The following is a 27,377-nucleotide window of genomic DNA, read 5'->3' as shown; positions in this document are numbered from 1 at the left end:
CCGATTTGAACTAGTAGACATTACTACGTTCATGATGAGTACTTTGTGTGAGCGCGATAGATAGCTATTTTAGTACCCCAGGAGTCGGCGCCGCACTGTCGTCCTTCCCAATTCCCCAGTCAATTACTTGGGGAATGTATCTGGAGATGACCCCAGAACCCTCTCCTTACCTGGCTTGGGTATGGATACGGTTGCGTTGACGTCGTGCGAGGTCATGGCCTTATCAGTTCCCCCAATTCCATGCCCTCGATGCTCTGCGGGAAATCAAAGGGAAGCATGGAGATTTCAAAAGGTCATATTCCTTTCAACGTACCATACAGTGTCGCCTTCCCCTCTTTCCCCCTCACATCTTTATCTATGACCCACATCGCTGCTAGAGCCACAACGACGGCCCCCACGCCTACTAATCCCTTCTCACCTCTGCTCGGTCAGGAGCTCATAAAATTCGATTCTTCCTCTCACCATAACGTTTCTTCTACTGACAACTTGATTTCTTTCGATAGAGATGCCCATGTAAATCTGAGGGTGAAAAGCAAACTGACGTCACGACGACGTCACCAATGTTTTTAGATTTTCGATTCATCAATATTCCGTGAAAGGGTGCGATAGTACAACAAAGGCGTACATGTAAAGTGGTTTTATAGATGAAATATCGCATTTACCGTCACACCCATTTCGACGCAGATATCTGACTGCCTTTGACATTGGCATTTTTTGCAGGCCTTGGTGTAGCGCAAGCCGCAGACGCCAAATGAATGGGTTGATGAATTTCAGCCAGTTCTTCTGTAGCAAGAATTTGGCAGTCGTCCTGAGCGTACCTATTCGTCAGAACTCACTGCGGTGGGCTGCGGCAAATCCGCGTTGAGATTCCTTTTCTTTTACTCTTCCGTTTATACCGCGCGTCATCTGGTAAGATAGCAAGGAGGTGCCTCCAACAAGGGCAAGCTTTTTGGATCGAAATCAGCAACCGCGCTCTCAAATCACGGGGAGATCAAGAAAATACGCACTATTGCCATTCCTTGACGGCCTGAAAATGTTGGGTAAGTAATGGGCATGATTATGGTGGCAGTACTAGTCGGTAAGAGTGAGACATTTATTTCGTCAACTATGTAGAAGAGATTCAATTCAACCGTCTTCTACAAAGTCCACAATTAATGGCAAGCACGACCACACGCAGCTACCACGTGATTTGAATAAACTTCCCATTTTCTCCCAATTACAAGAAAATTCACAAGTCTTCTCTCTTGTAAATTCCGTCCTCACCGTCACCTCCGCTTATGCCTTATGCCTGCTATAACCCTGACAAGGTCACTCTTATACACAAAACTGTGGTTTCCAGCTGGTTCTCAGCTGTCTCATGGGAGACTCGCGCACCTCCGAAACGGACGAACAAACAGGCACCCTAATACATTGCGCATTTACGGTCTTGTACCAATCCGTAGGCGTAGCTTACGTGTGTTACTTGCGTTTGCAACATGCTTTTGGAGAAGCTCAAAAGCTATTGCTGATATCAAGAATCAAGATCGTTTTCATTTGTTTTTGACCCTAGGCCGACCAACCGATCATTGACTTCCGAGTCTTTCGTTTGCTTAGATCCAAAGTAATCGAGGCATCCTTCGCAAGCTTTAGATAAACAACCAGCAAGCAAACCGCTCATTTGAACGAATCGTATAGTCTCAAGGTTGGCATGGGAAGGCAAAACCCAAGTGGACCTGGGCTCCGTCAACTTTGCCACGGCTGTATTTTCTTGACTTCTGACCTCGATTCAAATCAACCACAACAAACTTTTGTTTGCCCCTGGCGCCAATCTCGACTTCGCCTCTTGTTGCCGGAAGCCAGTGCCTCGAAGGCGTGACTTTAGGTCTTGAAAGACGCTCTCAAAGTCAACCCCATCAATAACACCGTTCTCTACTATCACTTCTTCACTGATAAGTATGTCGACTTCGAGCAAAGATCGATACTATTCTAGTATGGGGAAATCACGTAGAGGTTCCCCAGGGGATTCACAAGGCAGTGATTTTTTTCAGACGGGACAGGTTGGGCGAACAGTGCTCCCTCCTATTTCACCAGCTTCTCCAACCTCACGTTTTCCAGGTCCGTTCTTTATGTCGTGTTAAAACTCTCAACGCACTCAATTTGCTACTTTGCCATGCATAGTTCCCGCAACATATTCTAGTTCATATACACAGCCTCACTCGTCTCCTGATCGATATGATCTCAATCCTCAGGCGTATTATCCCAACCAGTGGCAAACTAGTAGCACATGTAAGTGCCTTTCATCACCGTTTCTCGAAAGTTACACAACGATTTTTACACCAGCGCCTTATGATACGCATGAGAGGTATTCTCCCCAAATGTCTTATGGTTATCGGCATAGGTCTTCCCTGCCTGTCATACCTACCCCGTCAGACTCACGCCGCTTGCCTCCTTTGACAACATCGAGCCCTGGAGGCGACCGATGGCAGCAATCAGATTATGGAATGCCCACAGCGCATGGGTACCCAAACAACATCTGTTCGCCAACAGCCTCTTATCCTAACACTTACGCTACTTATCCAAGCTCGAACCAAACGAGCTCTTATTCGTACCATTTGCCGGGCAATGACCATCATTCGATGGGCGTACAAGATTATAGATCATTATTTGACGACGTCGATTCTCGAGACCCTCGCTCCTCTTCTCCTTATAGTCGCAGCTCAGGTTCTTCTCAAGTCTCGGCGCCAAGTTATACACCTCCCCCAGCCTCCCCCAGCTCTCTTGAAGAGCCGAGAATTAGGAAGAAGCGCAAACGTGTGGATGCAGCCCAGCTGAAAGTTCTTAACGAGACTTACAATCGAACCGCCTTTCCGTCAACAGAGGAGCGCCACACTCTCGCGAAGGCTTTGGATATGTCTGCAAGAGGCGTCCAGATATGGTCAGTGACTTCGGCTGACATACTTTTCTTTTTTTAAATCCTGTGAAAAAAGGTTTCAAAACAAGAGACAGTCGGCGAGACAAACTAATCGCCAGTCGTCAACCGTGAGCCCGGCCAAATCATTTACAACGGCGAACCATAGTGAACCTCTACTACACAACAAAATCCCTTCAGGAGGGGAGGAGACGGGGAAGAGGGAGGAGGATGGTTCACATATAAAGCAGGCGGAAGACACGAGAATGGGTTTCCAGGACTGCAATTCAAGTGGTTCGTACTGTTCAACAAAGAAATTCCACTCTTTCCTCGAGTCGTCTGACCTTCACTTCTGCAGATTGCTTCGGCCACATTTACTGCGGCCTATCGATGACCAGGCCCATATCTGCTGCTCTGTTGCCACTCCCAGATGACTCTGTCCCTCATTCCGAAAGCATTCAAGAACGCCTACGTCGACTTGATGAGATGGACCTGTCCGAATCCCGCATTTTGCTTCTCGAGAAGATTCACGAAGAAATGTGGGCTGTGGTGCCAACCATCGGGATCATCAAGTGGGATGACCTCCCGTGGCCAGTATTTGCTCGGACGACTTGTCCAGAAGATTTGATGTTACACCGAATCGTTTCATATTTGTTACAGGTTTCAAGCGGAATGGATATCAAAAAAGCGCTCGTGGATTCTAGCCGGCTGCCGTGGGCCCAACAACGTCTTCGGATTCTTCTTGGACACTGGGGACAACCTAGTTTGCAAAAGAAAGTTGAAAACTCTGCGGACAATACTATGATACAGGGCGTCAACGTTGTTACATATCATCTCGAAAGCGTTCTCCATTTTGTAAACACGCATCAAGTCGACGAAGCTCATCATGAGGATTTGACTACAATTATTTCTCAAACATTTCTCAAAAACGTTGGTGAAAATCTGGCTCGGATTCTGACAGACTCGTCGGACAACTCTGGTTATAAGTCTTTGCTCAGGTTAGAGGGCGATAGCGCTCAGAAGATGCTAAATTTTCTGCAAACGGTACGTTATGTGACTACTCAGTATCATCACCAATCTCATTACTCCAAGCTGCTTGATTGTTCGGAGTTAGTTTCTCTGCCGAGGAATGATATTCTAGGAGCCCTTTTGCGACTTTCGAAATTATCGAAGTTGTATCCCGAATGCCTGACTATAAAGAGTCTTGAACGGGACGGCGATGTGTTGGACTCGGGACGCTTTGGCGAGATCTATAAAGGTCGTTCACGCAACCAAACCATTTGCTTGAAGGTTATCAAAGTAAATCAGAAGACGAAAATCAAGCATCTACTGAAAGTAAGTCTGTTTGGCGTCTTCAGTGATCGCTACATCACAGGCCTTTTTCAAGGAGGCCCTACTTTGGGGACATCTGTCGCATCCAAACATCCTCCCTTTCTACGGAATATATCATCTAGAAGATACGCGTGGAAGAATCTCCTTCGTATCTCCATGGATGGAAAACGGAAACGTAACTGAATATCTCAAGAGGCATCCCCTCGCGAACCGTCTACTTCTGGTAAACTTCAATGCTTCTTGGTTTTTATGTAAGAACCAAGAGACGACTTTGTTAGACACGGGACATCGTACTAGGGATTCAATTCCTCCATCAGAATCAAGTCATACACGGGGATCTCAAAGGCGTAAGACCTTTTGCATCAATAATCGTTCGACGTTTACTAATAATTGGTTCCTTCCAGCTGAATGTACTTGTGAATCGTAGTGGACGCGGTTGTCTCGCTGACTTCGGATTGGCTAACCTTGTTGACGAAAACATCCCTTCTTGGACCTCAACTGAGACTACTGGACATCAGAACGGTGGCACATTGCGATGGCAGGCACCAGAGTTGATTTCTGAGGGATTGGCCAAGGCGACGCCAGCCAGTGATATTTATTCTTTCGCATGTGTCTGCTATGAGGTAGGCAGCGTTGTCTCAAAGACGGTATTGTAGAAGGTACTGATCATCGACGTATGAAGATTTATACGGGACATGTTCCTTTCCATGAAATCGCCCACAACATCATGGCCATTATGAAAGTGATTGGAGGCTCTCGGCCACCTCGGCCAACGGAGACAAGCCTCTTGTCTGACAACATTTGGAAGATGATCGAAATGTGTTGGCATCAAGAGCCTCGAGACCGTCCCAGTGCGGAGTGGGTCATAGAACAACTTCCCCTTGCAGGCATTGTAGATTATAGGCCAAGTGGCGATGACCACCTGGCTCCCTCCGACTTTCGCGCTGGTGGCCCCGAAAACAAGAGTGTGGTGCTTGATCCAGCAGTTGATATTATTCTCTCCTCTGTTCTCATGTCTGCTCGGACAAATGACGTTAAACCGCATGCTATATAATTGTAGAATTTGATTCGTGGACTCTATATTCTAGCTCTTACTTACACCTCGTTTACTGTCAGCGAAATCACATTCACTGCCCATCCATCCAAGATATCCTGGTTGCATTGATTTATTCAAGAGCAGGCTCAAGTTCGCGCTCCGAGCGCGAACTTGAAGGCGCAAACTCGGCTTGTATAGACACCCCCTCCCCCGCTGTTTGGGTCGCTGGGAAACTCGGACATCCCCTTTAAAAGTTCCCAAGGAGGGCGAAACTTTCTGAACATGCCGCATTGGGTTGAGGGATCTGTGCAGTGGTTTCCAGCCTCTTTGTATTAAAGGCTGAGGACGTCTAGTGTAGGTGGGAGCAGACATTATAGCGAGTCTAAAATACTACATAGTCCGAGACTGAAAGCAACATGTAATGTCCTTGCTCAGAGAGAGAGCCAGACTGCGCGAAACGCAAAGGATGGGCGAAAGCCGAAAGCGTCCCGGCAGGGAGGTCCACTCTGTGGGCAAAACAAGATGAGCTGCGATGGGTGGGTGGGACAAACCAAACCCGCATCGCCTGTGTAGATACCCCAAGAGTGGCGGAACTCTCTGCGCGGGAAAGCTTGCGGGTGCACGCTGAGCTGGAAGCGAGGAGAAAAAAGGGAGTGGAGGGTTGGGAAAAGAAAGGCGAGCACTGCGTCCTCAGACTCAGAGGGGCAGTGATAGTGGTAGGAAGAAAGAGAGAGTGATTACGTAGACTATCACATGCCCTGTACAAAGACAGCAAGTACTACAGTCGTGGACAAGCAAAGCCCACTAATTCGGTATCTCGGTAAATAATGTATCTAGAGCTGAGATTTTTCCAGATTCTGCCTCGGATTTGCGAAATGCGTCGAAAAACGCACCTCCGAAGTTTTTCCCACGAGGAATTGGCGTGGCCAAAATTTTCGACTAAAAAACTGCAACATTTAAGGAGAAAAACAGGTCGAAACCGGCCAGAAATTATCGAAAGTTGGTACCTGTGCTGGGCTTCGGCTGGAAGCTACTCAGAAAGGGCAAAGATTCTATCAGAAAGGGATTTCCCTGTTGTTTCCCTGCATTGAGAAAGCCTAGTGTGATGGAATTTCTTAGTCCCGTGATAGATGTCACATCAAAAGTGACTAAGTGCCCAATTTGGGTCAATGTTTGGCAATTTTTTCCAGAAGAACCGCTCGATAAATTGTTTCGAAACTTGATGGACAGATTGTTCTCCGTGAAAGGAAGCGATTCCGCTATTTTTCATGGCACTTTTTGGTGTCCGGCCAAAATTTTAGGGTCTATTTCTGTATATGGCCATTTTCTCCAAAACGGCTCGTGAGACTTGGCTGAAATTTGGCCAGAAGCTTCCCTCAACGTATCTGCACGTTTTCCGGGCACTTTGGTAGCCATCAATACATTTCCATTTTTATTAGTGGGCTTTGCTTGTCCACGACTGTATCACTCTAGGGCATAAACAATGATACTATACATGTGACCTCCATTAATTATTGGGTGTCCTGGTATTGCAAAGGCAATGACTTCCACCCACAAGTTGTTTTTGCCAAAGACCAGCTCAGGTAGATCATGCATCGACCTCTCCGATGCAGGTTTACACTCCGTCGAAGGTACTGAGCAGCATTTCTTTGGGCAACATTGTTATCTTACTCATTTATAGGAGCAGAGAGGGTCATCACCCTGATGTGTTCTCAAAACTCAGTTGAAAGGCTGGTGCTCAACCATAATAAGCTGGGCAATGAAGGTTGCGCCGTCCTCTGCAAGTTTTTATGCTCAACAATCGGAAAGAGACATGCCATTTCCAAGATCGCTCTGAATTTCAATGCTATTGGGAACGAAGGACTATCAGCAATTTCGGACTTCTTGAAAGACGACCAACATTTAAAAGAGTTGTCCCTTGCTAATGTGAGCTGAATTGTGTCAATAACGCCAGAGTTTGAGCTCACCCACAAGCAGAATAGCTTCTCAGGCGACCCTCCCACCACTTCCAAGTTCGTAAATGCTGTCAATAATTCTAATCTCGAAGTTCTCTCCCTTACTTCGAATCGACCGTTATCTGATGCTTTTGTTGAAGTATTCTTGCCGGCTCTCAACGCTCCATCATTACGCGCACTTCACTTGTCGGCGATGAATTTAACCCCGCTATCTTGTCCATACATCTTGGAGTTTCTGACCGACCCACAGCGTTGCCGTCTTCACACATTAAAATGTAACGGTAACTCTCTTGGTTTACAGGCGGTCCGATCAATCATACGTGCTGTTACAAAGGAAAACTATGCGCTTGTCACCGTTGAGCTTTATGCAAACCACCTGGAATCTGACTCACTTGATACCCTGTCATCGGATCACGATTCGAACGGTGAGGACACCGATGTCGATGAAGCTACTGCCCTTCGCCTCGCATGGAAAGCCTGCCAGCATCGGATGAACCTTGTTCTAACAAGGAATGTACTTCTGAAGGGCTACGTTGAAAGGGAGTCGTTGCAACTTCTTCGATATGCGCGGATCCTCCTCCTTCACACCCAATGCGCAGAAAGTTCAGTCAAGTCATTACCAGCTCCACCGATGCCCGATAATGTCACACCTTCATTTACATCACTTCCTATCGAGATACAACATCATATTCTTTCTTTTCTCGCACCCCACCTCTCAACTGGGCAACTGATTCGAATAATTGGGTACGCGTCATCGGCGAATACTCTTCCCTGCCTTCTTCTGCGCCTCACAGGGAGTACAAGAAAATGGGTGGGGATGCAGAACACCAAATCGCGCAAGGAGCAGAGGAGCATCTGGTTTGATACGCTTAGATGTAGTTCATTTGAGCCAGAGTAGGATTATATTGTAAAGTTCTTTGTTCTTGTTTGGGATAAGGGACAAGCCTCTCTGCCATCAACCAAAATCATCTATGGCGCGCTTCCGTGCTTACGCCAGCGACAGCAGCAGCGATGAGGAAGAACCCCAACGCGCAGGAACAAGCAGCGCTTCAGGGCGACTACCGGACGAGCAGGAACGCGACGAGCAGCATGAATCTGAATCAGACGAAGGAAGCCTCAGCAACCCGGGAGAGTCGTCAGGTTCCAGTTCAAGTTCTTCTGATATGGATGAAGATGAGCTAATTGCTCCTCGAACCATGAAAAGCGTCAATTCAAGAGGGCACAACGCGCTTGTCGAGGATAAAGACGGCGAAATTCGCTATGCACATGAAGTTGATGTCCGCGTCTCTCCACCTTCTACAAGATCATCTCCCCCTTCCAACCCGCGCCAACATGTCAATGGGAACCCCACAATAATACCATGGGCACAACAGATTGGGGTGGACGCGCAAAAGATGCATGTCATGCAAACATCCTTGTTTCGCATGCCAGAGGCAGCTGCTCTCAGGGCGCTGAACCAGCCGACAAGACCACAACAAACAACTCGACAAAATTTAGTTTTACCTGCACAGTCGTTAAATCGGAAGCACAGTCGCGACTCTGACGGGGATGGACTGCGGTTTGATTCTCGGGAGGTGTGTCTTTTTCTTCATTTCTCGTGTACCTTTCAATACAAGCTAAGCATGCGCCCGCATTATAGCGGGCTTCATTCGCTCACGACATTGAACCACCTCTATACCGTCCATCACGAAAATACGCTCGCGTCGAAATAAACTCCTCCATCGCGAATGGCAAAGAAGGCATTTACGTCGATGCAGGTCTTGCTATGGGTCGTTCTTTCCGCGTCGGTTGGGGGCCTGGCGGGACACTTCTACATTTAGGCAGCATCTGCGGTCCATTGTCTACGTCGTGAGTCATCCCAGCTCATTAGATGATGCACACTCATAATCCTCGCTTCCATTCAAAACTACAGAGCAATATCTGCCAATTCGTCGGTAGTCACGCTCACCAAAATCCTTTCTCCTCCCCCACCTATCGCAGGATCTTCTTCGGCTCTTGCATCCAAGCTTCTTCAGCACCACTTAAGCCATACCCCGATATTACCAGACGACGCAGGGGTACCATTTGCATATCCGTCTCCCTCTCCCTCCTCTTCCTCGTCATCTGATCCAGCTTCAAGTCCGGAACCGCCGTCTTCCAACCCCTTGAGCTTTGACACATTTGCTTCCCTCTTCCCTACGACAGATTCCTCAAGTCCTGCTGCCTTGTTCCGGCTAGGAAGTGCATTGTTTGATCCCTTGAATCTTCACCTTGGTCGACAACCTCCAGGGTCGGACACGACCTCTGGGACTGCAATTACCCCCGACCTCAGAAATCGAATTACCCTGTTGAGAAGGAAGACCGCTCTCAGTAAATGGCTCAAAGACTCTGTGAAACAGAGCGTAGATCGAGATCTCCGAGCCAAAGCTCATGGGGCTTCCAGTACCAGTATGTATTTACAGAGTCCTTTCCTCATCCCCTGATATTCACCCCCCTTTACAGTCCCATACACCCCAGCTGACACTGCTTTCACCCATCTTACGGGACATCAAGTGGAACAGGCCTGCAATGCAGCGGCCGATGGAGGCTACCTCAAACTCTCGACCCTTATCAGTCAAGCTGGGGGTGATGCCGTCTTCAAAGAGGATGCTCGGTCGCAGGTGGAAATCTGGAAAAACGAAAAGCTTACTCCAGGAATAGGTGAACTGGGCGGCACACATAATGGACTGGTGGGGAAAGGCGTTTGGAAGGTTTACCGCCTTTTGGGAGGTCTTATCGATGACGAACCAGACGCGGCACGTAATGGAGACGATCTATGTGCAGGTTTGGACTGGAAGCGAGTGTTTGGGCTTTATCTATGGTACGGCACCGACGTGGACGCCACCATCGCCGATATAGTGAGAGCGTATGAGCCCGCTGCTCAGACTGGTGTGGCGAGACCTCTCCCGACCTGGATTCTGGAAGGGAAGCATCCAAAGTTCACCTCTTCCTCTGTTGGCACTTCGCGGCTGGACACCACCTTCTCTTCTGCATCCCGCGCAAAGGAACCTGACGACCCCTTGTTTGCTCTAATCAAACTACATGCGGACCCCGCACTGTCACTCTCGCACATTCTCGACCCGTTATCGTTCGCTCCTTCGGGATTGGATTGGGGCATTGGAATGTGTTGGCATCTATACGTGATACTCTCCCGTGTGATGCGAGTACGGGACTTTGTGGACAGAGGAGATCCAGCAGTCCGTAAGTCCCGGAAGCGCAAGACAGATAAGGGGCTTGTCAATGGTTGGGGCAGCAGCGGGGGGGAGAGCGAGGAAGAAAACGAAGAGGATGGTGACGTCGAGGGTCACAGTCCTACTGCCGATTTGTTGGCTAGCAGCTACGCATTCGAGCTGGAGAGCTGGGGTATGATCCAAGAGGCAGTATTTGTGCTGCTTCACATAGAGGGCAGTGTTGGGCAAGTTTTTTGCCACTGAAATGTAATCAATGGCCTAACATTTCCCTAGGCGGGAAAAAGCCATTAAAGCCCTTTTGGCACGCTCAGCTCCAAAATTCGATGAATGGATGACCAGGGGAATCGTCGGAAGTTTGAAAATTCCAATGGCATGGGTGGACGAAGCCAAGGTCTGTCGTATCACCTGGTTGAACCCTTTACATTAAAGTAACTCGATTAATTCCATTCAGGCTATGTATGCGCTTGACCAAGGCGATGTTTTCCGTGCCTATGAGCTCTACACCTCTGCAGGGCTTTACAATCTCGCGCACGATGTTGCTGTTCTTGAACTCGCTCCAGAGGCCGTGATAAGGCGAGATTTGGGCTTACTCAAAACGTTGTTCGTACCATTCGACAAGGATGGCAGGCGAGATAAAATCGATGGTTGGATTGTTCGTGGCAAGGTCAGTTGCGATCCGTTTTAACAAAGTAGGCGTGCTCACGTCAAAATTGTCATTCAATGAAGGTGTTCCTGGACTACATCCACATTATGACCCGACTTCCCGAGCTTTATGATCAGCTTGCAGAGGAAAGCGGGAGACACGGTGCAGTCCCTGATGCTTCGCAGCAGGATGAAATTGAGGACTTGTCGCGGCGGGTACCAAGGCTAATTGACATCCTCCCCAATGTGCTCCACGGGAGCCGGAAAATGGACGACAGACACCCGGCTGCGTTGGAAGAAATGGTGAACGGGCTGCTTGGCGTGGTAGAGAGGGCAAACCCGCTCATCCTCGTAAGTAGCTTTCCCTTTTTTTCTCGCCGACTTGCTGATGCAATTTATTGTAGTCTCAAATCCAGCAACTGGGCACGGTGGATGGAGCTGCCAAGATAGGACTTGTTCGCGGGATGGGACTTACTCGCTTTCTGCGGAGTGTTGGGGCCTAATGTACTTGCTCTCAACGTTTTTGTATACTAACATTTCGCTTGCCTTGGCTTGTTTCTTTCATTTGTCGCCAAGACAACGTTTTCTAATACCCGAAACATCAGGCCTCACCACTACGTGCGGTTTACTAAATTCAAGAGCCCAATGCGTTGAATTACTAGAAGGATTGAGAATTGTTGCAAAACATGATATGTTACAGGGTACACCCGCCCAATCTACACGTCCACGCGAGTGTAGCGACAGCTTCCAATTGACAAAGATGTCTGTAACTACATGGCATACCTACAGAGGGAAGGCGGAATGTCAGAAGGAACTTGAACACGAACGAGAAACAATATACTCACTTCCTCGTCCATTCTCTTGCTGTTGCCTCATAACGAGTACGATCAGTCTTGTACAAATGTGCGATATCGGGCACAAGAGGATCATCAGGGTTGGGGTCCGTGAGCATGGAGCAAATGGAAAGTAGGACTGCATACAAGAAGAATTGAGAAAAGAAGCAGACAACATGGCGTAGATGGCCCACCTTTCGAGATAGTCAAGGCAGGCGACCATTGATCCCTCAAGATATCCAGGCAGATCGAGCCATTGGCATTGATGTTGGGGTGGTAAATCTTGGTCGTGAAACTGACCTTGGGTGGCTTGAAAGGATAATCGGTAGGGAAGGTGATCGAGAGGAAGAAAACACCGCCAGCGTATGGTGAGTCGCCCTGATCACGATTGAGTCAGATCTAGCCAAGGCGAGCGTTAAAATGGCTCGACTCACTGGTCCCATAATCGTTGCCTGCCATTGGAACATGTTGTCACCTGTCGGTCCAGCGCTGCATGATGTAGGTGGATCACGGCCAAGATCAATCAATTCCTGAAGAAGGCGTAAGCAACCCCTGTTATGCCACCTCGATCGTGAGACCAAAGTGGGACGGAAAAAACACTCGCCTTGTTGATGCGTTTAAGAGCCATCTGGAACTATAAAGGTGTACTGAGGGGAGACAAAAAAGGGTGAGCATGAGATCAAAGCGATCAAAGCCGCGATTGAGAGTGGCAACGGTGCGATTTGAAAACGATATAAAAGTAACTGCAGCACGGCGAGCGAGGATATAGGGAGGAGGAGACTTACAAGGTAGAAATGGGGACTCGTGCAGTACCTGGTGGTGGTGAGGGGATAAGGTGCAGTGTTACTCACTATTCATACTCCGTTTTTGTAATCTCCTTGTATACGGGACCGATGACTAAGCTTCCTCCACAGCCTCTTTCCTCTTTTTCCTTCACCCATTCCGCTCAAGGCCGATCTGGGCTTTTTAATGTTCACCCCCATGACTACCCCCTTGAATTTTATTAACAACCTATGGTGAGTTTTTTTTTATATTGAAAAAAAACATGTTCTTATTGACTTCATCTCGAAGAGCGGCGGAATACTTAGCTACTTGAGCAGCTGTGGGCGCTCAGCGCTCAGGCACTTGGATGACAAGCGTTATTCTCAAAGAGGCTTCCCCTCAATGTTCCCTGCTTCGTGGAAATTGAAATTACCGGCAAACCTATACCAGCCTTTACCGCGTACTATACGCACACTTTCAAAGATTAATAGATTATTCTCCAATTTTGAACACCAAGACTCCTGCATCGGGCTACCGGTTTCCGGTCAACGACTGCCATGGGATCCGATTCCCTTATTGCGTATGCCATATCTCCTTATTGCCATGGTGCATCAACACCTGTGAATGGCTATTATGGTATCAAGCTGTGCAACGGGTACCCAGCGAATTTGTAAGATTGTGGTTTTACACCACGGAAATGCAATCGTGACCATTGAGTTCTTCCAATTTTTTGTTCGCAGCCTTTTCGTTCGCAGTCGAGTTCCTGAAGTTCAGGTCAATGTTTGCTCAATGTGTGCAGCTCACACACATTGCACACACATGCTGGGCAACACCACTCGTTTGTATTTCTAAGAGCAGTGTGCGCTTCGACTCGGGCGTGCGATTGGTGGACACAGCTGCAGTATTCATATCTCCAATGGGATGGCAGAACGTGTGGTCTTATATCGCGATTGCTGGCTGGTCCGCATAGAACTCATTCATGTCATGTTCATTTTGCAATCCAAAAGAATAAATATATTTTCTGGGGACCATTTAGCTCTGCTGACCTATGGGGGTCAGAACAGCTCGTAGGTCCCGAAAAGATGACATCGATACAATCTTCCGGGACTCGTCAAACCGCGCAACAGCATCCTCGACTAAACTTCTCCTCAAGATTTTAATCCCCATACATCCACCCCATACTTACGGCTGCCATATGGTGGTGCACATTCCTAATCCCTACTACTCATCAAGAACCTATAACACGTCAACGATGTCCTGACGACCTCAAGAAGAGGTTCCGACTCACCAAGATCAGTCCATAAGAAGGAGCGTAAAGATGCACCCTCCCTAGGCTGTTATTCAGGATATCTAGATGACGAACAAATATACAAGTTACTTCCGGGGGAAAAAAATCGATCTTCAGCCTCGCCCCCTGGTTTTGTTCCATTGAACCTATCGTTGAAGGTCCTCCTCAGCCTGGTTAATCAAGAGTAACATACCTGGATCCAATTGAGAACATTCAAAGGGACCAAAAATTTTTGAGCTAATCTTCGTCTTCATCATCGCTTACGATGAGCACCCCCGCGTCATGGTGACTAACCGGCCATCTGGATTTCGATGGTTCCCTCGCAAGGACTGCAGGAGGTGTGCTCGATCCAACAGCCGATGAGGCCGAAGATGAAACGGTTGATGATGCTTCATTTTCTGGCTCCATTGACCTGAAACATATAGAGCAACAAAGGGGGGAAAATACGAAGATACTTAGCCTTCTGCGAAAATCCAAGTACACGAACGCAGTGATGGCACGCACCGGCTCTTTTCTTTTAGCAGCGCCATAATGCTGTCTCTCTCCTGCTTTGTGCGTGCTCCAGCGAATTGGGCCATCAATTCTTTGCTTTCCGCAATCTGTTGTTCAAGACGCCTTTGTTTCGCAGCAAGTCCTGTCTTGACGTCTACACGGGATGGTGGTGGTGGTGGCGGTGCAGAATCTTGATATTGAGGTTTTAGTGTTTCGATGGTCTGGGTGATAAACGAAACAGCTAGGTCGTCGAGGGAAAAGCTGTGAGAGGTCATCGAAAAACTTGGGAAAGGAGAATTTCGTGAGTCTGTCGGGGGAGAGGGTACAGCAATCTGCTGGGACTGAGGCTCGGTAGTTGGCACAGCAGGCAATTGTTTGTTTGTGGGAAGATTGGGCACAGCAGTTTTAGTTCTTGCCCTCTGGCTTTGCAACACCAATGTTCTCAATGAATCTTCCATTGCTTGCTTGTTTTCGAGGGAAGACGTTTGCTCAGTCATTGGGCTGGCGTTCCGAAACATGGGAGTGACAGATGTAGGCGGATGTGGGGTTTCGCCAGAAACCTTGTTAGCCAATGTCTGTTCCAACTCCAACTTGCCCTTGGCTATTCTCTCTTCCAGATCCCTTTGTCTTGATTGGAGACGCTTCACATAACTTGGCTCGGTAGGTGGGTTCTTCATCGCCCGTGGCTCAGAAGGAGCTTGATTGGGAGTCGTACTAGAAGTTGAGGAATTCGTTGATGAAAGTGGTGGTGCGCGAAGTGAGGTGGGCATCACAGACCCGTTCCAAGCAGGAACTGGAGTTGATTTCCAAATCTTCTGGTTCGCTTTTATGGCAGATTGGCTAGGAGGTGCAGCTGGTAGATAAGATCTAGGCGGATGGTGTGCAGAAGGTGGGAGTGAACTCGAAGATCCTGACGCAACGGGAGTTTCGTCAAATGAAGGGGAGGCGAGATTCATGTCACCATCATCGATCTCCATGTCCTCAGTACCAAGGTTAGATGCTGCTTGGTATTCAGCCCGAGCAGGAGGGATGGAACCACCCCTAGAAGAAGCGATGGATTCCGTGTCACACCCATTCACATCGGGTAATGAAGACGACCCATATGATGCCTTGTCAGAATAGACCCCAAAGCCATTGGTCGGTTGAAGCAAAGGGTTCCAAGCCGGAGGGCGGTGGGGTAGAGAAGGAGGTTGTAATACGGAAGGTGAGGGTTTTGTCGGAAGGATCCTATGATTCACCGTTGTTGGTAGACCAGCGTTCATTATAGGTGCTTGATGAGAATTGAAGAAGGGGGTAGGCATGACCGGACGAGGATCGCCCTGAGCATGCGACACCCCAACCTGCGTTTCCTGCAGCTTGATCTTCTTCTGCTCCCTCTCCTTGGCCTGCCGAGCCTTCTTCTCTTTTTTAGTTTCCTTTTTTGGTAGCATGTCAAGCTCCTTCACCGCTGCGTCCCCTTCGATCTCTCCCTCTTCGATTTCCCCGACACCTGAGCCGGCACCCACGCCATCAACACGATACCACCACACCTTAATAAGGTCCTCCCTTGGCTTACCTTTCAGCTGATGGGACTTCAATCCCGCATAGGCCGAGCCTAATTTGCGGCTTCCCCAAGCTTTGCGCGCTTGTTCGGCTGTGGCAAACTCAATCAAAGCTTTCCCACCTTGTCCATCGATTGACAGATGAACTGGATGGGCATCACAAGCCCCCTTGCTCCACTTGTTGATGAATTCAGTAGTACGGTGAGTCTTGGGAAGTTGTTCCATGACGAGTGTACACGCTGGGTTAGGTTGATAGAATTTCCTCTTCGGAGTGATCCCCGCATTCTGTGTTGGAACAGGAATGTAAAAGGTACCATGCTTGCTATTAGGATCTTGGTCGGGTTTCATTCCAATTATCTGAGTTACTTCTGGTGGTGGTTTTGGAGGAAGAGCATGTACGGGACTTGTTTGACTCGTGGATGTCAGCTCGGTGGGGTATGTTATGCTGGAAGTGGTAATTGGAGGGGGAGGGAGAAACGCTGGGGTTTGTTTTTCAAGTTCCTGATTTTGGCCCTGGCTATGGGCGGTGGATTCCGCTGCCTGAGCCATAAACGGAACCGGTAAAGGTGGGAGAGGGTGGAGAAGGTCAGAGTAGCTCTGAAATTGGACGCTGGTGGAGCCACCAGATCCCATTGTCAAGTTCGCCATAGGGGAGTAATAAGTAGGTCGTGGTCCATGCCAAATAGGAATGGGCAGAGAAGGATGAGCATGAAGAGTCTGCAGCCGTTCCTGCGTTTCTTGTTGCTTACGTTCCTGTTTGCGGCGTCGCTTTCTGGCTTTCTTACTCTCTATTATCGTTGGAGTGGAAAGACGGGCTCCTAATGGAGGTGGCGATTGTGATGAGCGGCTAGGACCAGAAATTTGAGCACTCTGTGATGCGTTGCTGTCGGCTCGTTTTCGTTTATTAGCGCCAGCTAAGGAGGAACATGAGATTTGAAACAAGTACTGGTATTATACGTACCCTGGTTTGGCGATGAGCGAAGTGAGGCGGACGATTGAGATGAATTGTCGCAGAGTTCCTGGAATACTTCTTCTTCAGAGTCGTCAATCGCTATCGGTGAGCTTCTTGTTCCTGCACCTTTGGTCAACGCCATCGTCAACAACAGGGACTGTTGTGTGAGAATTTCGAAATGTTTGTTCACCAGTTCATCACGTGATAACAATGCCCCTCATATTTTCTCCCCTTATCCTCCTCATATCCCTCCTTATTGGCTGCTTGTACCGCCCCATAGTGTCAGAAAATGGTTTTGTTACAGGCAGAAATGACCGCATTTTACTTTTGACTGCACATCCCGACGACGAGTGCATGTTCTTTGCACCAACCCTGCAAGCGCTTGTAAAAGCGCCAGTGGAGCAACCTACCTTTCACCATCAGAAAATTTTCTCTTCCGCAGCTTACAAAAGTCCGACAACACAAGTTTACTCATTGTGTCTGTCTACCGGGGATGCGGATGGACTCGGTGAAACGCGACGGCTTGAATTAGCCCGCAGCTTGGATATTCTGGGAGTTGAATCTTCCGATAGATGGCTTGTTGACCATCCGTTCGTATTCTATCCTAAAGGCTTTAAACGCACCTAATAGCATTTCCAGTGAGCTTCAAGATAATATAACTTCGCAATGGGATCCAACAATCATTGCCGAGGTCGTAAGGCCATATCTTCTTCAACATAAATTCACCGTAGTATGTCATGCTTTCAACATATCTTTTTTGTTCTCACCCTTATATCAGATCCTCACCTTTGACTTCCAAGGAATCTCATCCCATCCAAACCACCAGTCGCTGCCCAGCGGTGCTGCACACCTCGTCAAGTCTCTTTCACAAGTCAATGCTGACACGGCTCCCCGACTTTTCACGCTCGTAACTGTTCCTCTAGTATCAAAATACACAGGATTTCTTGCACCTACCCTCGTGAAATTGGATCTTCTTCTCCCACACCAGTTCAAATGGCTGCTAATACCCTTCCTTCGCACATTTGACGCAACTGCTGGTATCTCAAGAATTGGAGCCCAACCAGTTTTCGTTTCAGGTATCCCGGAATATGCGACTGCGCTACGGGCAATGTACGCACATCAGAGCCAATTAGTGTGGTTTCGATGGTTATATGTCTTATTCTCGCGTTACATGTGGGTCAATGAATGGGTCGAGTTGGCGGCGTGAGGAATGTATCGAATATGAACCTCTCAATGCCATCACCGCCGTTCACCACCTTCACTCGTTATCCCAAGCCTCTTAACCCAGTCCCTCAGCCAACCAGCGCCCAGTCCTTCTTTCGTAGGTACATGTGAACGCACAAAAGTGCCCATCCTTGAGCCAAGTTGCGCAGAGAACGGGTTGAGATAATAACTTGCAAGAGCCCTGCTCGCGTGTATGGGCATCAGCGTCCACAAAACAAAGTCGATTGACGCTTACCATAACGCGCCCTGTAAGAGAGGGCTAATAACTTGGTCTCGAGTAGTCACCCAAATTATCTTGCCCCATTGAACTTCTATGGTCTCTGAACGTACAAGCTGAAGCTGTTCACCCTCCTTATCCTTGCCCTTATCACTATGTGCGTCCACCTTCTCATATCTCTCCCCTAGCCCTGTATCAATATCTTGTCGGGGTTCCGGAACAACTCGTTGGACTTTGAAGTAAGGCTGGATGCTTCGAAGGTAACTGTATTCAAAACGCAGATCCGGAATTACGGGTAATCGGGGGCGGTGGTGTAACGGTTCCTCATTAGAGTCTTGTATAGGTCCACCTCTTTTGTGAAACAGCAGAGGTGGGTTGGTGCTCATCGCGAACGATGCCAATAAACGTTGGAGTTCGTCAAACCAAAGTTTGTCACTGGCATGTTTGGCTTGATCCTCGAGAATAAAATTAGAGCAAATAATTGTCTTCCTCATCCCCCTTGTTTTGTCTTTGAGTCTCCTGAACATCAGATCCCTTTCTAGAAATGCAGGTATTTACCAGCTAGCCTGAGTATCTAGAAATAGATTGACTGATCACACATCGTAGCGTGGCAAAAAACTTGAGCTTGACTCAAGATTACCATTCCCGCGCAGTCAAGCGCCTCTGCCACACCAATTGACAGGAAGCCTCCAGACGGCGTTGGACTTCCCTGTTCTTCAACCTCCTATCAATGTCTCTTCACATCTTCGTGATTCCCCGTCCCGTTGTGTTTTTTTTTCCTCGTCTCGGGGACCCCGGGTAATCCTGTACACCATTGCACAGCACCTGAGACCATCCCGGCAACGGGCGGTGAGGTCCTGTGTGGAATGCATTTCAACGTCAATGGCGACAAGCAATACTGAGCAACTTGTCTTTGTTCTTTTGACATTCCTTGTCAAAAACATGAGCTAAAACGTAATCGACAGGCAATGTACAGCATGGAAAATTAATTATACACGCGCAGCAAAAAGATTTCTTCGCTTCGCATCACAACAGGCTCGCTTGCCAAAGTCTATGTCCGTGGCCTGATGCGTTTCGGAGGTCTATCATCGGCCGGCCTCCTTCCATCAACCTACAATTGAAGCAAAAGAGTTGTGTGATCTTCCCCACCTACGTGGCGGTGTCAACACCTTGATCGCTAGACGATCCGTGCCGATGATTTGCCCTATACCCCGCTTCCTCTAAGCAACTGGCCAAGGGTTGCAAGCGACTGGCGCTTGTTCGAGGAACATTCTGGCATAGCCGTTGACTCATGCTCGCAATGCCTAAAGGCTATAAGGTGTTGCTCCCGTTTTTTTTCCTTGCGTGTTCAACACGGACCACCTCCATGCCTATCATGAACTTGCACCCGCTCCTCTGCTATTCCCAGCACCCAGTTGAGTCCAACCACTGTTGTGCTATTTTATGGGATCTCCGCGAAGCCCCCGTATCCATCCCGCATGTATCATCACTCGATCATTTCCTCCCTGATGCCGAACTCACGCAACACGCGACCTCTCCGCCTGTCACCATCTTCCACGTATCATGTGGTTTCTTTCCTGAAGAATGGTCTATTGAAGTTCGGAACCCTCAAGGCGTCACCGTTCTTGACGTCTTGAAAGCCATCCACTCGGCGTTGCAACCTCAGATACACCAGCACGAGTGGGAACGACTTTGTAAAAAACATCAGGATCGCGTTGCTGCTGTTTTTGATGCGCGATGGAGGGTATCAGCAGAGCCCGAGGAAAGTCGCACCCATGGAGTGTTACGTATAGATTGCTTGTTGCATCATACGTGGTTCGGCGGGCTTTCAGTTTCCCTGGAAGACGAAAACAGCTGCATTCTATCGTTGCGGAGACCCCGCTGAAGACGGCAATCTCAACCGTCTCTTTTCTTGCGGCTCCCTCAGGAGCTTTCGTGATTGAGCCGTGATTGGGCGGCTACAGATGACAGCGTCATCTTCTCCCCGGGAAATTATTGATATCCCGGCTCATCCCAGCAAACGCTGGCGATTCCTTCTCAAATACCAACCCCCCTTTATTTATTTCACTATTTATTGATGCCTACGAAGAGATGGCTTACATATTACCTTGCCTCGTTCCACGGAGATTCATACACTTCGATATATATACTACAAACGTTGTCCTGTTCTATCACCCTTCCATCCATCTTTTTCTTCCAAGTCAACATCGCTGCCCCCTTCCAAATTCGACGGTGTGGGCAAGGCAGAGCAATCACCAGCCTTGCACTCGATGATGCAGATTTTCGGTCGTGACCATCTTTGTGACTATCGCTGTTGACCTTTATCGCAGACGATGAAGCCAGGTTTACGAACTCTTCATCGAATGATCTACCATGATGCTCTGCCAATGCGCATGGGACACTTTCGCCATATCTTCCTTTTGAAGACTTGTGGAAATTCCACAATTTTGGCTTTTCTCCAGCGTCCACGACAACAGCTGGCTGCCACAGGTTACGAAGTCTTCAGGTGCGACGACATCACCGAAGTAAACTCCTCAGCGTCCAGCCCTATTCACGAATTGCCCCCCGCCTCCACTTCAAAAACTGCGACCGTCGCCGCGATAAGTAGAGCGGCTGAGATCAAGCCCAAAATAGGGGAGCTGAAGCCACTGGCGGCCTGTGCGGGTTTCCTGGATGGACGACGGTGGTCATGGTCTGACAGTACAAGCAACTCAGGTAACTGTGCACTTAAGTACCTTGTTAGTAACCGTAGGAGAAGCTTGTGTGAATTGGACCCGTTGCGCTCATTAAGCGTTCTGTCCACCTTGCCGAGTCCACCTCGCATTGCGTGAAATTTTCGCATTTATTAGTGCTCGACACGTATTGGAACCCCGAAGGCAAGTGAGATGATACAACGCACAATGATATGCACTTGAGATGGAAAATGCAAGAACAGTCATACAGATGTCATGCGATGTAAATCCACGTATGCGCCAAGAAAGAAACGCCTCATCGCTTATTCAATTTGTAACCCTGGGGCTTTCTGTTACATAGAGTCGAGACTGAGGGGGCAAGGACAGGGCAGGTACAAGGTGACCACTGGGCCTTCCAGAGCACGGCGGATGATTGATGGAAAGACGATACATATGTAGCTCCAAAAACGCGGTATTATATATCAAACAAAAGCTCTAACAAATTTGAGTTCCAAGGTACCACAGATGTGATGAGAGAAGTCTCTTATTTGATAAACGTACCTTCATCCGACTGAGCAGTCTTTCACATTGCGGTCTCTAAAGTGAGAGCAAGGTAGGAGTGAACATAATAGCTCGGAACACTCAACACTTCCGACATCTTGCCAAGAAGTGATCACGCCTTCAGGAGGAGTGTTGAGATTCTACGGGAAGTGCACATTAACGCCCTGAAAACCAACCACACTGAATGAACCACTAACCTAGAGCCAGTCGAGAACGACTTTAATGTTGTTCTTCATCTTAACTAAAGAGTGGACGGCAGGTTTCATTGCTGCAATGGGCAAGCAAGGAGATAATCCGCAATCGCAATCGCAATCGAGGGCAATACACGGAGATAATCCAGAAGGTCCAAGGCCAATGGGAGATGAGAAATCCAGGCTTTCAATGTCGGAAAAAAGGTATGGGGGAAGCCGCCTGGTAGTACTTTTGAAATGATGTATTCTAGATAACGAATGATGCCACGGGCAGGAGTTGGGGAATCAACCAGATTAACGTTTGGCGCGAGTTGGATCGACCAGGAAAGCGCGACACAAGGGATCAGGATAGTCTGAGGATATAATGGATGTCAATGGTTTCAGGATGCCAATCACATCTTCAGCATACAGCCCAACCTGAGTGTCACATGTAGAAATCGGGCTAAAAATGAGAACACCTAGTAACAGAGGAAGTTTATCTTGGCGAGCGCATTTGGCCAAAGATTCCGTAAAGTACACATTGAGAGAGAAGTCCAGGATGTTTGAAATATATGTTGCGCTACAGGATGGCTGAAGAAAACTTGAGTTAAGTCGGACACATTCAAAGAACATCCGTCTTACGTTGGATAGCCATTCCGATACCTTAGCCAACTCAACAAGTGGTTCAATTCCTTCATGAGGATCGAGTGTGCCAGGACACCTTTCAACATATCAAACAACACTGAAAGCTTCAAGCTTCAAGGTCATTCATCAATTCACGATCCGGATCGGCGTTTATACAGTGAAGACACCAGGTCCTAATTGCATCTACTTAGTTGCATACACCCATACTTTCCTCGATATACTTCCTTCAACTCCGAGTTTGAAGCCTTTACGATAAACCTCCGTGGGGGCACGAAGGCAGCAACGGGTGAGATCAGCATGGGAACTTGAAGGGCCGAGATCGACGCAAGTTTGCTCTGAGCGGAGGTCGTTGAACGTTGAACGTACGGTTGAACATCGGTGGGGTACGATCACGTGATTCCACCTTGTTGAAACGCTGTTCATTGAATTTTCTTTTTGCATCTTTACAGAAAGATGCCACCAAGAACGCGCTCAAACCGGAATGAGCATCTGGCAAATGAGCGCCTTATGCGCGCAGGACCTGTCAACACCCGTGGATTTCCATCGCTCCCTGTTGAGCTCCTTCTCGAAGTCACCTCTCACCTCCTTCGCGGACCCATACCCTCCTACACGGAGTCTGTCTATCGTGCACGCTATCTCGCACATCATGACACCCTCCGTTCTCTTTCCCAGACCTGTAGATCCCTTCGCAGCATTTTCCTGCCCCACGTATGGCGACGCATCGAAGTCTGCGCCAGCAAGCGGCTCGACGACAGGCCAGAATCAAACCGTAAAGCCTCCAAAAGAATTTCCAAAGAGATGGCAACGGAATTAGTGCGCCAGTTAGAGATTGTGACCATTCGAGATCCAACGTTGGCGCAATACGTTCAGTACGCTCAGCCTTCCAAATTCTTCTCGTTATTTCTACTTACGAAATGAAATGAATGGCAGAGTCGTAAACGTCAATTTACAGACCTTCTGTTACGACACAGTTCTAGCCGAACTCGCCCGGTGCTTAACGCTTTTTCCTAACCTTCGCACTCTCCAACTCCTTGGGCTCGCGATGCGCGAGGGGATGATAATAACTCATAAAGTGTTCAAAGGTCTGACATTTCCTCAAATCCGTATTTTGGTGGTGCCCTCGGCCGGTTACCGTGTCCTTAGGGCTTGCCCCAACGTGAAAGATGTCACTTGCATTGGCGGATGCCTCCCAGAATTCTGGAAGACTCTCTTTGCCCATTGCCCCAACGTAGTTTCGCTTGGAACCCCCGGAGGCACAGATTGTGCACAAGTTATCAATGGTGGCTCCTTCTTTATCCCGAAACTCATACTTTATTTATTAACTTATCATCCTTTCAGTCATCGCACAGCAACTCCCAAACCTCGAAAAGATAACATTCGACATGCCCAACCAAACTCTCACTCCGGTGTGTTCCAATCGTCAGATTTTTGACTACCTTCTTATTATTCTATTAGGAGACAATCTCAAACCTATCTGCGTTCAAGCGGCTCCACACAGTTTGCTTTTGCTTCAACAAGAAATATCATCTCAAACCGCACAATACCGACTGGTATAAAGCAGATCTCATGCGTAAGAGGAGGGCGGTTATGGCCGCTTTCCAAAATATCCCACAACGGGATGGCATTCAGAAAAGATTGATTGTTAAAAAACATAAACATCGATCCGAAGTTTACATGTTCGATGCCACACTATATTGAGATATCACAGATGTTTATTTTTAGGCTTGATATCCTCTGAATAATATGAGGCATTGGCTTGAGAGACAGTAGAAGCTGTGCGCGTTCACGTTGGCATAGAAGGTGATGTTCAAATTTGCTCTAAATTTATCAACCAGGTAACGGACCATGTCAAGACTTTGCAAGAGTAGAGTCTTTTCGTGGTGCCTACAACTGGCCACCACATGTTGCCCCAACGTGCAGAACGTGATTTGTGTTGGCGGATGCCCTGAGAACTTCTGCAGTGCTCTCTTCAAATATTGGCCTGATGTAGTCTCGCTTGGCAGTCTCGCAGCCAAATTTAGACTGCAAAGTACGTGAAGGTCAGATAGTACGCTTATTCAGAACTCACTTGGTGGATTGATTTCATCGTCCCCTTAGTTGTCGCAGAGAAACGTCCAAACCTTAAAGAGATGAAATCCGACATTCAAAAGGAAAATGTCACTCCGGTATGTTTCAATGCTCGGCTTCTTGACCACCTTCAGATGGCTCTATTATAGAAGGTGCTTTTGAACCTCTTCATTTTTCAGCTTCTCCATAGTTTGCTTCGATTTTTACAATATTCCACTGCCAAGCCAATCGCTGTTCTTTCTTATCTGGCCTTGTAGGAAAGAAGCGGTCCACGTTGATACACATTCGACGATTAGTTGATAACAAAAAAACAGGCAAACAAGAGAGAGTTATATCCTATATTCGTAATGTATGCCGACCATCTATGAACGATGAAGGTAATTATTGAACTGGGAGAACGGGGAACGTTGTAAGAATTTAGTGTTCAATGCAGGAAAGACGTGATCTTACAGCATCATCCGAAACACTCGCGGGTTGGCAGCTGTTGAAGTGGAGTGCCGCCCATGGCGGGTACTCTTTTTTTTCGAGTTCGATGATGTGGTCCTCGAGGAACTTGAGTTAGGCGACGAAAGTTCGGGGTGGTGATGGTACTACAAGGCAAGACAAAGCGAGTTAGGTTAGACCTGGTATGACGTTGTGTACCATAGCAAACGGCGAGGCTTTGTGTCTGTGCGTGCGCAAGAATTTATGGGAGCTGGATCCCCTCCATTTTGTTCATTATGCAACTTGGTGTTTTTTCTCGGCGAGGGTGTATAAAATGATTCGAGGCATTGTTCCGAGCGCGGTTTTTTGCGAGGAGAGTGGATATGGATTTGTTGATCTTTATTCACTGGCGTCGAGTAGGAAGAGAGGGGTCGAAAAAATAAGCCTCACGAGTCACTGACGTCTGCGATCACGGTTCGACACCATTAGCTAGGTGCCTGTATTCTAACTTCCTCTCTCCAACGAGGACCCAGTCTCTTTGGGCGTCGGCATGTCTACGTCCACCCCTTGATTAGTTTGGTATTCCTTGACTTCCTGAGGTCATATCGTGAACCGAATGCGCACACCTAATTAGAACGGCAACACACGCTAAGCTTCGTCACCAGTTCCCGAAGCGCACCCGGAATCTTCTCTTTCTTCCTAATTGGATTCAACATGCTCAAGTCATCCTCAAATCCCCGGAGGGCTTGAGTGAGACCAGCTTGTGTAAGGAAGCCCTTGAGTGCTCTATCCCAGTGCTTGATTGGCTCAGGCGGAAGCGGGGATGGAGACGGAGATGGTAGTTTTGCTAGGCCCTGGATATGTATATGTTGCTGGCAGCGTGGTCCTCCATGAATGTGTGGAATATGGTTGGACTCCGGAGGTTAGTTGACTTGTGGTGGGTGAGGTGAAGGTCGTTGGGGCGGTCGAGAACGACGTTGACAAGGAGGGAGCTTAGTCGGTGGGACCTCGAAGGCCTATTACACCCTATGAAAAGAAGGGCCCTTCAAGGTCCTCGGAAACGTCAAAAGTCGGCGCCCTAGGTGGACAGCCGCTACTTAGTAGTAGAACTTGAAGCTTGAAGCTTGAAGCTTTGAAGACTACTTACAGTCTACAGGTCTGTTGGAGATCATCATTTGTTTGGCTTTAATGCCGTGGTACAAACACCTGATTTTCTGCTAAGTTCGTCGTTTGAGTCGCCTGTTCTACACTTTGAAGATGTTGGCGATTTCCCAGCGCCTCGGCGCCTCCTCTTCTCAAACTCTCAACGCAAATTGGATACCATGGCAATGTAGGGCTGTATCCAACTCACCATATGGCCGCACGCACGTCTGGAAACGTCGGCCACCAGTGTTACCTAACCCAATGGTGCCCAAGTTTCCACAGAAAGTCATTCGGTCTGACGGGACATCATTTACGCACTGGACGACGTCACCAAGATCTTTAGTTCGTTTGACACGCGATACGACGAACAATCCCATCTATAACACGGGGAGAGATGGTGACAGGTCAGTGGAGGAGGAGACCGGGTCAACTGGCAGGTTGGGGCGGTTCAACAGGAAGTTTGAGGAGTTTGGTGCGGACTTGGAGGATGTAACATGGATGGATGACTTGAAACGGGATAGCATGCAGGTGCCGCCAGCGGAGGCCAAATCGAAAGAGACCAAAGCAAAGAAATAGCCGACGTCGGGAGGTCTACATCGTGAGCACCTTGTCCTTTGTCGTAAAATACACTCTAACCATTCTACCAGACGGCTGATGACACGGGGCCATATTGCAGATGCACGAAATGGGGCACTTCTGTCCTGCATCACTTGTCATCAGTACCGTTGCATAAATCACCTGGCACGTCAAAGGCAATTACATGTTCGATGCCACACGATCTTGAGATGTCACAGATGATTATTTTTAGACTTGATATCCTCTGAATATTATGGGGCATTGGCTTTGAAACACAGTAGAAGCTGTACATACGTTGGCATAGAAGGTGATGTTCAGAATTGCTTTAAATTTACTAAACCAGGTAACAGACCATGTCAAGAATTGGCAAAAGTAGAGTCTTTTCGATTTCTTAGAGGGATGCCACCGAGAATGTGCTCTGCCGGATCGAGAGGCTGGCAAATGAGCGCCTTATGCTTGCAGGGCCCGTCAACATCCACGGATTTGCCCTGACGAAGTCCTCAAGGTCGTCTCTCACCTAACACTTCGCGTCCCATACTCTTTCACAAAGATTCTCTTTCCCAGACTTGTAGATGCCTTCGCAGCATTTTCTTGCCTCGTAGAGGTGTCCCAAGGTCTAACCCAAACCTTGAAGAGAGAAAATTGGACATTCAAAATGAAAATCTCACTCCGGAGCTTGCTTCGATTTTTCCAACATTCTACTGCCAAGCCAATTGCTTTTCTTTCTTATCTGGCCTTGTAGGAAAGAAG

At 48.2% G+C, this 27,377-nt stretch overlaps 16 protein-coding genes across 16 annotated transcripts; 9 read left to right on the top strand and 7 right to left on the bottom strand.

The window, feature by feature from the left end:
• LACBIDRAFT_297629 (uncharacterized protein) lies at nucleotides 1-509 on the bottom strand. Its single transcript, XM_001881061.1, has 3 exons — nucleotides 463-509; nucleotides 314-410; nucleotides 1-254 (listed from the first exon to the last, which is right to left on the bottom strand). The coding sequence occupies exons 2-3, from the start codon at nucleotides 366-368 to the stop codon at nucleotides 124-126; spliced, it is 186 nt and encodes a 61-aa protein (XP_001881096.1). The 5' UTR covers nucleotides 369-410; nucleotides 463-509; the 3' UTR covers nucleotides 1-123.
• Nucleotides 510-1,934: 1,425 nt separating this feature from the next.
• LACBIDRAFT_297628 (uncharacterized protein) lies at nucleotides 1,935-4,875 on the top strand (the record flags this gene model as incomplete). Its single annotated transcript, XM_001881246.1, has 9 exons — nucleotides 1,935-2,094; nucleotides 2,158-2,265; nucleotides 2,320-2,914; nucleotides 2,967-3,181; nucleotides 3,246-3,931; nucleotides 3,980-4,222; nucleotides 4,275-4,442; nucleotides 4,498-4,566; nucleotides 4,624-4,875. 9 exons carry the CDS (start codon nucleotides 1,935-1,937, stop codon nucleotides 4,873-4,875), a joined length of 2,496 nt encoding a protein of 831 aa, XP_001881281.1.
• Nucleotides 4,876-5,637: 762 nt separating this feature from the next.
• LACBIDRAFT_297627 (uncharacterized protein) lies at nucleotides 5,638-5,817 on the bottom strand (the record flags this gene model as incomplete). Its single annotated transcript, XM_001881060.1, has 1 exon — nucleotides 5,638-5,817. The coding sequence occupies one exon, from the start codon at nucleotides 5,815-5,817 to the stop codon at nucleotides 5,638-5,640; it is 180 nt and encodes a 59-aa protein (XP_001881095.1).
• A 978-nt stretch (nucleotides 5,818-6,795) lies between these two features.
• On the top strand, nucleotides 6,796-8,108 carry LACBIDRAFT_297626 (uncharacterized protein; the record flags this gene model as incomplete). Its single annotated transcript, XM_001881245.1, has 3 exons — nucleotides 6,796-6,886; nucleotides 6,937-7,181; nucleotides 7,233-8,108. The coding sequence occupies 3 exons, from the start codon at nucleotides 6,796-6,798 to the stop codon at nucleotides 8,106-8,108; spliced, it is 1,212 nt and encodes a 403-aa protein (XP_001881280.1).
• A 73-nt stretch (nucleotides 8,109-8,181) lies between these two features.
• Nucleotides 8,182-11,564, top strand: LACBIDRAFT_297625 (uncharacterized protein; the record flags this gene model as incomplete). The annotated part of the gene is made up of 8 exons (XM_001881244.1): nucleotides 8,182-8,784; nucleotides 8,850-9,058; nucleotides 9,123-9,637; nucleotides 9,692-10,643; nucleotides 10,693-10,810; nucleotides 10,871-11,083; nucleotides 11,146-11,412; nucleotides 11,466-11,564. 8 exons carry the CDS (start codon nucleotides 8,182-8,184, stop codon nucleotides 11,562-11,564), a joined length of 2,976 nt encoding a protein of 991 aa, XP_001881279.1.
• A 134-nt stretch (nucleotides 11,565-11,698) lies between these two features.
• On the bottom strand, nucleotides 11,699-12,717 carry LACBIDRAFT_294356 (uncharacterized protein). The gene is made up of 6 exons (XM_001881059.1): nucleotides 12,680-12,717; nucleotides 12,499-12,541; nucleotides 12,329-12,424; nucleotides 12,089-12,272; nucleotides 11,907-12,033; nucleotides 11,699-11,844 (listed from the first exon to the last, which is right to left on the bottom strand). Exons 2-6 carry the CDS (start codon nucleotides 12,520-12,522, stop codon nucleotides 11,832-11,834), a joined length of 444 nt encoding a protein of 147 aa, XP_001881094.1. The 5' UTR covers nucleotides 12,523-12,541; nucleotides 12,680-12,717; the 3' UTR covers nucleotides 11,699-11,831.
• Nucleotides 12,718-12,907: 190 nt separating this feature from the next.
• LACBIDRAFT_297623 (uncharacterized protein) lies at nucleotides 12,908-13,280 on the top strand (the record flags this gene model as incomplete). Its single annotated transcript, XM_001881243.1, has 2 exons — nucleotides 12,908-12,910; nucleotides 12,966-13,280. The coding sequence occupies 2 exons, from the start codon at nucleotides 12,908-12,910 to the stop codon at nucleotides 13,278-13,280; spliced, it is 318 nt and encodes a 105-aa protein (XP_001881278.1).
• Nucleotides 13,281-13,649: 369 nt separating this feature from the next.
• LACBIDRAFT_294355 (uncharacterized protein) lies at nucleotides 13,650-17,071 on the bottom strand (the record flags this gene model as incomplete). Its single annotated transcript, XM_001881058.1, has 6 exons — nucleotides 13,650-13,892; nucleotides 13,945-14,070; nucleotides 14,138-14,192; nucleotides 14,239-14,356; nucleotides 14,449-16,891; nucleotides 16,939-17,071. 5 exons carry the CDS (start codon nucleotides 17,069-17,071, stop codon nucleotides 13,994-13,996), a joined length of 2,826 nt encoding a protein of 941 aa, XP_001881093.1. The 3' UTR covers nucleotides 13,650-13,892; nucleotides 13,945-13,993.
• Nucleotides 17,072-17,139: 68 nt separating this feature from the next.
• Nucleotides 17,140-18,136, top strand: LACBIDRAFT_297620 (carbohydrate esterase family 14 protein; the record flags this gene model as incomplete). Its single annotated transcript, XM_001881242.1, has 3 exons — nucleotides 17,140-17,519; nucleotides 17,569-17,659; nucleotides 17,708-18,136. The coding sequence occupies 3 exons, from the start codon at nucleotides 17,140-17,142 to the stop codon at nucleotides 18,134-18,136; spliced, it is 900 nt and encodes a 299-aa protein (XP_001881277.1).
• Nucleotides 18,137-18,168: 32 nt separating this feature from the next.
• LACBIDRAFT_297619 (uncharacterized protein) lies at nucleotides 18,169-18,756 on the bottom strand (the record flags this gene model as incomplete). The annotated part of the gene is made up of 2 exons (XM_001881057.1): nucleotides 18,169-18,334; nucleotides 18,389-18,756. 2 exons carry the CDS (start codon nucleotides 18,754-18,756, stop codon nucleotides 18,169-18,171), a joined length of 534 nt encoding a protein of 177 aa, XP_001881092.1.
• Nucleotides 18,757-19,670: 914 nt separating this feature from the next.
• MISSP22.2 (ectomycorrhiza-regulated small secreted protein) lies at nucleotides 19,671-20,255 on the top strand (the record flags this gene model as incomplete). Its single annotated transcript, XM_001881241.1, has 1 exon — nucleotides 19,671-20,255. One exon carries the CDS (start codon nucleotides 19,671-19,673, stop codon nucleotides 20,253-20,255), a length of 585 nt encoding a protein of 194 aa, XP_001881276.1.
• A 478-nt stretch (nucleotides 20,256-20,733) lies between these two features.
• LACBIDRAFT_297617 (uncharacterized protein) lies at nucleotides 20,734-21,201 on the top strand (the record flags this gene model as incomplete). Its single annotated transcript, XM_001881240.1, has 1 exon — nucleotides 20,734-21,201. One exon carries the CDS (start codon nucleotides 20,734-20,736, stop codon nucleotides 21,199-21,201), a length of 468 nt encoding a protein of 155 aa, XP_001881275.1.
• Nucleotides 21,202-22,601: 1,400 nt separating this feature from the next.
• Nucleotides 22,602-22,841, bottom strand: LACBIDRAFT_297616 (uncharacterized protein; the record flags this gene model as incomplete). Its single annotated transcript, XM_001881056.1, has 1 exon — nucleotides 22,602-22,841. The coding sequence occupies one exon, from the start codon at nucleotides 22,839-22,841 to the stop codon at nucleotides 22,602-22,604; it is 240 nt and encodes a 79-aa protein (XP_001881091.1).
• Nucleotides 22,842-22,925: 84 nt separating this feature from the next.
• On the top strand, nucleotides 22,926-24,116 carry LACBIDRAFT_297615 (uncharacterized protein; the record flags this gene model as incomplete). The annotated part of the gene is made up of 4 exons (XM_001881239.1): nucleotides 22,926-23,287; nucleotides 23,349-23,698; nucleotides 23,757-23,824; nucleotides 23,874-24,116. 4 exons carry the CDS (start codon nucleotides 22,926-22,928, stop codon nucleotides 24,114-24,116), a joined length of 1,023 nt encoding a protein of 340 aa, XP_001881274.1.
• Nucleotides 24,117-25,102: 986 nt separating this feature from the next.
• Nucleotides 25,103-26,050, bottom strand: LACBIDRAFT_297613 (uncharacterized protein; the record flags this gene model as incomplete). Its single annotated transcript, XM_001881055.1, has 2 exons — nucleotides 25,370-26,050; nucleotides 25,103-25,305 (listed from the first exon to the last, which is right to left on the bottom strand). The coding sequence occupies exons 1-2, from the start codon at nucleotides 25,392-25,394 to the stop codon at nucleotides 25,103-25,105; spliced, it is 228 nt and encodes a 75-aa protein (XP_001881090.1). The 5' UTR covers nucleotides 25,395-26,050.
• A 115-nt stretch (nucleotides 26,051-26,165) lies between these two features.
• On the top strand, nucleotides 26,166-26,799 carry LACBIDRAFT_297611 (uncharacterized protein; the record flags this gene model as incomplete). Its single annotated transcript, XM_001881238.1, has 2 exons — nucleotides 26,166-26,649; nucleotides 26,699-26,799. The coding sequence occupies one exon, from the start codon at nucleotides 26,166-26,168 to the stop codon at nucleotides 26,625-26,627; it is 462 nt and encodes a 153-aa protein (XP_001881273.1). The 3' UTR covers nucleotides 26,628-26,649; nucleotides 26,699-26,799.
• Nucleotides 26,800-27,377: the final 578 nt, after the last annotated feature.

The sequence above is a fragment of the Laccaria bicolor genome, genomic scaffold (genome assembly GCF_000143565.1).
Source record: "Laccaria bicolor S238N-H82 LACBIscaffold_12 genomic scaffold, whole genome shotgun sequence".
Lineage (NCBI taxonomy): Eukaryota > Fungi > Basidiomycota > Agaricomycetes > Agaricales > Hydnangiaceae > Laccaria > Laccaria bicolor.
The sequence above is the reverse complement of the archived record's forward strand: the minus strand, read 5'-3'. Positions and strand labels throughout refer to the sequence as shown.

What these genes read in the sequence shown, in the direction of transcription:
- LACBIDRAFT_297629 (XM_001881061.1), bottom strand. Translation starts at nt 368, where the DNA reads ATGTGGGTCATAGATAAAGATGTGAGGGGGAAAGAGGGGAAGGCGACA. An exon ending in GGGGAAGGCGACACTGTATG is followed by an intron (nt 255 to 313) that starts GTACGTTGAAAG and finishes GATTTCCCGCAG; the next exon opens with AGCATCGAGGGCATGGAATT.
- LACBIDRAFT_294356 (XM_001881059.1), bottom strand. Translation starts at nt 12,522, where the DNA reads ATGGCTCTTAAACGCATCAACAAG. An exon ending in AGGCAACGATTATGGGACCA is followed by an intron (nt 12,273 to 12,328) that starts GTGAGTCGAGCC and finishes AATCGTGATCAG; the next exon opens with GGCGACTCACCATACGCTGG. An exon ending in TGCCTTGACTATCTCGAAAG is followed by an intron (nt 12,034 to 12,088) that starts GTGGGCCATCTA and finishes TCTTGTATGCAG; the next exon opens with TCCTACTTTCCATTTGCTCC.